Below are 8,473 nucleotides of genomic sequence, written 5' to 3'. Positions count from 1 at the left end.
CATAACTGAATTAAAAAGAAAGAGCTGCTGCCTTGGCCCGTGGATGACAGGAGGTATCTAAAAGTGACAGGATCACGGAGAATAAGTATGCATGCAAGTGGGCGTGCATATCATGTTCCGCATACGTTACACCAGAACAGACACCATGGAATTCAACGGTACTTACTCAGCATCAGTGAGCAATCTTCCTGGGAGCATGTCTGTATTCCACTAGGTCTATGTTCCCACCCCAAACTATTTTGCTAAGTCTATATTCCGGCAGGTCTATGTTTTCCCGGGTCTACATTTCCCCAGGTCCACAGTTATCAGCAGTGGCCATTAACCTTGGGGAACATAGACCTCTTGGAACAGAGACCCGGTAAATGTAAATTTGGAGGAACATAGACCCGCGGGAAATTAGACCTGGCTGAACGTCGACCTGACTGGAAGTGAATTTTGGGGATGAAGGCCTTGGGGGACATGGGGGTGACCCCATCCCACCCAGTGAGTGGTCACATCGCGACCTGCTTCTGATAGCTCCTTGAAGGCCGCTGATGCTGGACCCACGACAGAACAAGAAGAAGAAGAAGAAGCTGGTAATGATGATGACAGCGATGATGCTACTGCTTCCTTCTGATGACATGATGTCGTGACGATGATGATGATGATGATGGTGACGACGATGGTGAATGGCTCTTCAAAATGCAAGAAAAAAAAGAGCATTCTTTACACTCAATAATATCACACCGAAGAGTCCCCTGTTCCTCACCCCTACAACTTCTCCATCTCCAGCCCCCCCCCACCCCCCCTCAACGCCGCCTTTCCTCCCTCCACTCCCCCACCCTCCTCCTCCACACCCTTTCGACAGCCTTCCGACGAAAAGTTCGCCCATGCGTTGTGAATTGACTCCTTTCTCGTTTCCATTTCCGGTCCCGGCGTACCCATTACTTCCGGTGCCCGCTCTGGTTTGCAAAATAAGCATGTGCAACCTTGGCTCCTGCAACGTCACGTGCATTTTTTTGTTTCTTTCACGCACATTGCTAAAACTGCGAAAGAAAGAAAAAGTGAGCTGATGTGACAGGAAGGAGTAAAGAAAGGCGTGCACAGAGAGAGAGAGAGTGATATTGAGTGAGAGAGACAGAGAGAGAGACAGAGAGAGAGACATAGAGAGAGAGGTGGGTGAAAGAGAGAGAGAGAGACAGGGATAGAGAGAGAGACAGAGAGAGAGTGCGTTGTGTATGTGTGCGTGTGTGTGTATGTGTGTGTGTCTGTGTGTGTCACGATGCGCGCGCGCGCGCGCGCGCGTTTGTGTGTGTGTGTGAGAGAGATATCTTTTTTCCCCCGTTCTGTTTGCATGTTTCGTTTCTTTTTTCTTTTCCCTTCCCATTTTTTTCTTTAGAACAATTTCTCTTTTCATTCTATCATTCTATTCTCAGCGCATCTTCATGGCACTATCATTCATTCCATTACATCGATTTCATTGACAAGTTGTGCACGCAGTCTCTCTCTCTCTCCCTCTGTCTCTGACACACACACTCACACAGACACAGACACACGCAGACACACACACACACACACACACACACACACACACACACACACACACACACACACACACACACACACACACACACACATGTAGATGCAGGAGGTTTCGTCGACACCGTTCTTGTTATTTCTGCTTATAGTCCAGCAGACTGCACAGGGTCATATCAGGACTGTTAGACCACACAGATGCTGAACCGCGTAAACACAAAACGGTCAAATCAACAAAGCAATACCAAGACAAACCCACGAAATCAGTTCTTGACACTTGTATCCTGACCATTTAGCTCCTTAGGGCAAATAAGACTTGGCAATGCTGATGACGCCAGCCGTTCCTCTAAATTTATCATCCCCAGATTAAAAAACATCATAAAAAACGAGAAAAAAACAATTTCAAAGTCAAATAAAAAATACATAGGCAAGTAACATCGCAGAATGGGCAGCTAGTGTCCTTCCCAGTGTTTACAATCTCACTACCTAATCGCTAGAGCAAAACAGTACAGATAGTACATCGCAGACTGCGGAAAAAAGTTTCGTCGACAGTTACGATGTCAGTAGAACTGAGTCATACCAAACAGTGGCACTCGTTTATGTGATTTCCAATCACCCAAAACCTCTACCCCAATACTCACCCCATCCTCATGTCTCTGTTTTTGTTTATATAACTGCGGTTGTCGGATAGTGGTTCATGCTAATATTTCAAATAATCTGTGTTTGTAAATGTGATTGGTATTCAGTTAACTGTTCAGCTTTTATCTGTCTAATTTCTTGCCTTTATGAAATAATGTTATAACGCCTTGAATTTGTGCAAATGGGAGTTCTTCTCCAGCGAAAGAATCATTAAAAGAATTGTAATTACACTGCATAATTTATCCCCCCCCCTCCCACCCTCAATGAAAATAGAAATTCAGTTGTTTTTCATCGCTTTCAGGAACTGATCCATTTTTCACCATTTTCAGACCTTCTGTAGTTTCCTTTTCAGCTACTGTCCCATCGTATAAGGCTGCTTCGTTTTCCATCAGTCTCCTAAACGTTTCCTTCTCTCTCTCTCTCTCTCTCTCTCTCTCTCTCTCTCTATATATATATATATATATATATATATATATTTATATATATATATGCAGTTTCGCTAACATCTATTGCATTGGTTTTCAAGTCACGTAAGGATTTCTAAAAGTTAACTTGCTCTTGAATTTTTTTTTTTTTTTGGATTACTTATTATTTCGCTCGACTTACAACACAATTTTGCGTCTTTTTTTATCTTGATTTTTCTCTACTTCCTCAGTTCATTTCTATCCTGGCTCTTACTTGTGCGCCTCCATTTTAATCTGTTACTATTATTTCTATGTTATTACTTTAGTGTCAGGAAATTCTGCATGCAGAAGCTCATTTTCAGGTTGGTTGTCATTTATTTTTAAAGTTCTTTAATACAATATTGAGGCATATATTTTTTTCCTTTTCTGACAAAAAAGCTTGCTCCAAATTCAACATAAACATTAATCGTTTCCAGTTTGCACAATTTCCTTTTTTATCTTTATTATAGAGACCATTATATCCTTCTCTGTTGCATTCTTCTGTTAAAGTATCCTGCATTGTATTCATTTTGAGCACAAATATACTAATTTTAAAGCTATTTGTTGTTAAACTTCCAATAACCTGGACCACTGTAAAATACATCACCGTTGTTTTATTATCTCTATGGTCGGAGGATGGAATGACGACATGGCCACGGGATAGCATTGAATTCAAAACGCTTTCGGAAACACAACAGTAATGTAAGCGATGTGCTTTTAAAGAGTTATATTGAGTCCACCTGAAATGTTTCTCTATTAGATGGAAAATCCCCATACGAGTGTGTGTGTGTGTGTTGGTTTTTTGTTGTCTTTTTTTTTTTACATTATAGTTATTATTTATTTATTTCTTTGTGTAAGCTTATCTATCATTTATTCACCTTTTTTTTCTTTTTTTCCTCAAGGCCTGACTAAGCGCGTTGGGTTACGCTGCTGGTCAGGCATCTGCTTGGCAGATGTGGTGTAGCGTATATGGATTTGTCCGAACGCAGTGACGCCTCCTTGAGCTACTGAAACTGTGTGTGTGTGTGTGTGTGTGTGTGTGTGTGTGTGTGTGTGTGTGTGTGTGTGTGTGTGTGTGTGTGTGTGTGTGTGTTTCTTTGTGTGTGCGTGTGTTTCTTTTTATGTGCGTGTGTGATTGCGCCCGTGTTAGCAAGGTATCTTTTGTTCAAATATATCATTTGCACACAATACCGCGAACGTATGTTTGTCTCTGTCCATATCTCTGTCTGTCTGTATCTCTGCCTCTGTCTGTCTGTCTGTCTGTCTGTCTGTCTCTCTCACTCACTCACTTACTCTCTCTCACTCACTCTTTCTCTTTCAACTTTTCCAAAAAGTTCTTGCTCTTTCAGAAGGGAAAGTAGGATGAATTCGAATGAGGTAAAGTAGTTGCAGAGTGTCATCGCAGCTTTTTCAAAAACTGTGGCAACCTCTTTTCACTGGATAAAAGTGTTAAAGAGATCGATATTCATGTAAGACAGAAGTTCACCAGTTCAACGACTCTCCGTATCTTGTGCTGAATAGAATTTCGTTTTGTTTATTTTTGCTTCGTTTCGTTTCGTTTCGCATCTGAATCTTTGTCTGTTTCCCTCGTCCTTTTTTGTGTGCAGTAGTAGTGGTAGTAGTATGTGTAGTTGTTGGTGTTGATGTTGTCTTTGTTGCTGTTCTTATTCTTTGTTCTTGTGGGTGTTGTAGTGGTGTGTTTTTGCCGTTGTTGTTCTTCTTCTTCTCCGTTTGCTTGGCAATGTGCAACGTAATGTGATTATTCTCCTTATTCTCATTCTTCTTCTCCTTATCTTTGGCTTCCAAATTCTTTCCCCAACAACTCTCTGTCTTTCTCTCTCTCTCTCTCTCTCTCTCTCTCTGGTCATCCAATTCCTGAAATTTCCCACTTTATCTAAAAGGACAGTGAAGTGAGGAAAGGCATCAGAGCTTATTTAAAAACTGTGGCAATCCTGCTTCATTCGCCGAAGAAAAAAACGTAAGCGGCACGGCTTGAGTTAATTTGATTGGCCCAGAGTGTCCAGACAGTGCTCTTAAACAGAGAGCAAGCATTATGTGACGCCTTCGTTTGAGAGAGAAGTCATTGTGCAGGTCAAAAATATATTCCTCAGCTTCAGTGAAGTATATTCCAGAGGATACAGTTGAGGAATCTCTCAGCTTCGTCACTTCGAAGAGTTAGAAACTGAGTTCCAGCCCCCTCACTCCACACACACACGGTCAAACAGACTTAACTGCCCGCCTTGGTGCCACTAATACATAATCAGGTGGCCACACACCAAAGGAGACCCCGCACTGGTGCTGACAATAATAATAATAATGAAAGTGAATTGTGCAATCAGCAACCATTCACCTGATGATCTAGTCCCCATCCACATGTAATATGCGGCTTATATTCAAACGCGCGCGCGCGTGTGTGTGTATGTGTGTGCGCGCGCACACACAAGTTCTTATATTGATATGCACATGTATGTATCCCAAATTCTACTGTATCTGTGTTTGTGTTTGATTTTCGATTCATGTTTGTACCTTTTCGTGTACTATCCCCCCCCCCCCCACACACACACACCCACACCCACACCCCAATATTCCTTGTGACCCCAGTACACTTGTAAATAAAGACATATTCAATTCTATTCCATAATCGCTTGATTAATCGCGACATCAGACTGACTGGGTGTTTCCCCTATTTTGTGTGTTGAATGTGAATGATGATGATGATGGTGGCGGTGAGGGATGAGGATGCCTACTTTGGTTTGAGAGTATATGACAAGGCCGTACTCTACGCTTCCATCTTTGATATATACCACGGCGTCAACGAGGAATGCAGCCGCATCCGAAGTGATGATTGTCTTTGTATCATCACTGGCCACAACTGTGACAGCCTTGTTATCTACACTGTCGACTATTGTGACAATTTTCACACACACACACCCACACCCACACCCCAATATTCCTTGTGACCCCAGTACACTTGTAAATAAAGACATATTCAATTCTATTCCATAATCGGTGTATTGCTGACAATAATTATGACAGTCCGTATCCGCACTGGTGGTCGCTGTGAGAATCTTCGTATCCACACTGGTGGTGATAATTGGAGGGAAAAAATTCAGTATCCACACTGGTGACAATTTTAGTATCCAAACTGGCGACAATTATGTTAAATATTCATATCCACAATATCAACAATCTTCGTATCCACTCTGGTGCAAGTGGTGATAATCGCAGTACCTATGGGGGTGATAATTTGTGACAGTCTTATCGACACTTACATGGCAAGAATCTATAGTGGTGACAGTTTTAGACATTCTTACGCTATTGGCATGACCACAATTATTCAATGGGACTGAGAGCCAGTAAGACGGAGGAGGGGGGTGGGGTGGGGATGCACCATGTATCTACTGAATTGGACTGGGGACGGAAGGAGGGTAAGGGAGGGGGAAGGTTCAGTTCATTCAGAAGATCAAGAAGTCTTTTCATGGGGCATCGGGGTGTTAAAGCACTTCGAAAAGAAAGAAGTGCAGTGCTGCCGAGTGCATTTTCCCTGTGAGAGGTTTTCGACGGAGGGTGGAAAACTTTCTTTTTCCTTTCTGAAACTTCGCTTTCTTGCAGAATACGTGAGGGGATGGAAAGGGGGAGTCTAGCCTGGCGTGTGTGTGTGTGTGTGTGTGTGTGTGTGTGTGTGTGTGTGTGTGTGTGTGTGTGTGTGTGTGTGTGTGTGTGTGTGTGTGTGTGTGTGTGTGAGAGAGAGAGAGAGCACTTGTATGAATATGTGTGCTTGTGTGATATTGTGTATGTGAGAGAGAGAGAGAGAGAGAGAGAGAGAGAGAGAGAGTGTGTGTGAGTGTGTGTGCGCGGACATGCGCATGTAAACGTAATAGAAGAGTACAGGTAGAAATAGAAATACAGAACAAAACAGAATCTGTTTTGGATTATGGAGAAAAAAATTACACAAATACCCCGTACTAACTTCCTTTCAGATGAATAACTTCCTCAACTTGTGAAAGGGTGGATACATATTACCAAACATCTGCATTTTTTCCCGTCTTTAAATATCACGATACTTGTCGGTGAATATTTTGCTGCACTGAGAATGGGAAAGGGTTCCGTCTTACAAGACTCTTTCTTTTAGAATGTGAAAAGATTATCTGTCTTCGGTGGCTAGACAATGGGGACTTATTCTGGTTTTTGCCACTGGTTTCTTGTCCTTCGGAACAGTAAATTCAATTCACGTCTATTTTCATACGGTCCTGAGTGATAAAAAGAAAAGAAAAAAAAACCCCAACAACTCAAAACTGTGAAGTGAGGGGAGTGTAGAGGGAAGGGCAGATGCAGACGAGGTGGAGAGGGGAGCGAAACGCAGGAGACAGGTGGTGGAGTGGTGGAGGTGGGAGACGTAGAGGGTGGCGACTGAAGGGTGGAAGGTGGGGAAGAGTGGATATGAGGCACCAAATACACTTTTTTTTTCTTTTCTTTTTTTACGCGTGCAAGCCAGTATTCGATAACATCTTCCGAGCTGAAACCCGGTTTCTTTCTTCTATACAGTCAATATGCACAAAACCAAGGTCCTCAGAGTAGTTAAGTTACTTTGAAAAGGATTAAAGTTTTCCGTGTACTTGTCACAAACAGCTTTTCCTACGCATTGATCTGTATACGTCAACTCGGTTTTGTGTATTTCACGTGCAGAGTAAAGATGTTTTGAGGAATGTTTTGAAACTTGCTTGCAAACTAAAAAACGGAGTGTGCATTCGGCGCCATATACATCAGAAGGTGACAGTGGGAGAGAGACAGAGAGAGAGAGAGAGAGAGAGAGAGAGAGAGAGAGAGAAACAAATTGGGTTGGGAGTGTGGGGAATGGGGGTGGGGGTGTCTTGGTTCATTCATGTTATTTACCAGCTGACGCTAACTCGAATTTCAGTGTTTTTATTCACATATGAGTCTCAACGTCCTTCTCCACTACCTCCTCTGTTCTTTTCTCCTTTCATCGCACCCCCCCCCCCCCCCCGGCCCCCCTCGAATATTTCCTTCCTTTCTTATTTTTTTCCATCGTTTCATCACCCTTCTGCCCCTTCTCCTTCTCATCGTTCTTGGGTTTTCCTCCTCTTGCTACAAGGTGTGGTTCTCCTGCTTCTTCTCCTGCTCCATATTCTACAGAATTGTAGTGAAGTCCATGGTGTGTCAGCCATCCTGCCCCTCAGCCCCCTCTCCGGATTGCTTTCAATACTATCGGTGATTTCTTTGTTGGTCCAAAAACAAATTTCAGATGCCTTATTTACCCATAAACTCAGTGCGCTATATTCAGGCCTGAAGCATCTGCCGAATGGTGCATGTTTTATGAATGTGTATATCCTTGGTGATTTTTTCCTCGCGTAACTTTGTGCAGTCGGCGTATAATCTGATCTGCTGGTTTGTGCTTGTTTAGTATTTCTTAATACAGATAATTCACAATGATTTACATAAAACATCCGTGGCGGTTCTGGCGTTTAAAGCAAAAACAAACAAACAAAACCAACCAACCAAACAAGCAAAACAAGAACAACAGCATTTCTAAATTGTCAGGTGAGCGGTTTCTGGGATCGCATCATGCCCGACGCACCTCCCTCCTCCTCCTCTGTTGTGCACCAGAACCCAGAATCCTCAGCTCCGCTGTGCCCAGGCACACTTCCCCTCACAGCCTCGTGTCCCGACAAAGGCTGTCGCCTGCTCAAGCAGCGTAAGTCCTCCCACGGGGCTTCAATGACGCGCCATTTCTTTACCGGCTCCTCCCCGTTTCGCCTGCCGCCCAAGCAAAAGCTGCAATCAAGGCGAAGTCATCAAAGTATACAGTAAGAGCTGCATGATTATGTGAGCAGACAGCAGTAGCGAGAGAAGGAGGA

General features: G+C 43.2%; 1 protein-coding gene across 1 annotated transcript in view; it reads right to left on the bottom strand.

Moving 5' to 3' along the window:
- LOC143294153 (uncharacterized) overlaps positions 1–7,742 on the bottom strand; it is a 55,963-nt gene extending 48,221 nt beyond the window's left edge. Inside the window, exon 1 of the mRNA XM_076605584.1 lies at positions 7,708–7,742. Within this exon, the coding sequence (XP_076461699.1) occupies positions 7,708–7,742 (35 nt within the window). The remainder of the gene's footprint in view (positions 1–7,707) is intronic.
- Between the last annotated feature and the right edge of the window lie 731 nt (positions 7,743–8,473).

Source organism: Babylonia areolata, chromosome 19 (assembly GCF_041734735.1).
Source record: "Babylonia areolata isolate BAREFJ2019XMU chromosome 19, ASM4173473v1, whole genome shotgun sequence".
Taxonomy (NCBI): Eukaryota; Metazoa; Mollusca; class Gastropoda; order Neogastropoda; family Buccinidae; genus Babylonia; species Babylonia areolata.
Note: the sequence above shows the minus strand (reverse complement) of the source record. Positions and strands in the feature narration are given on the sequence as shown.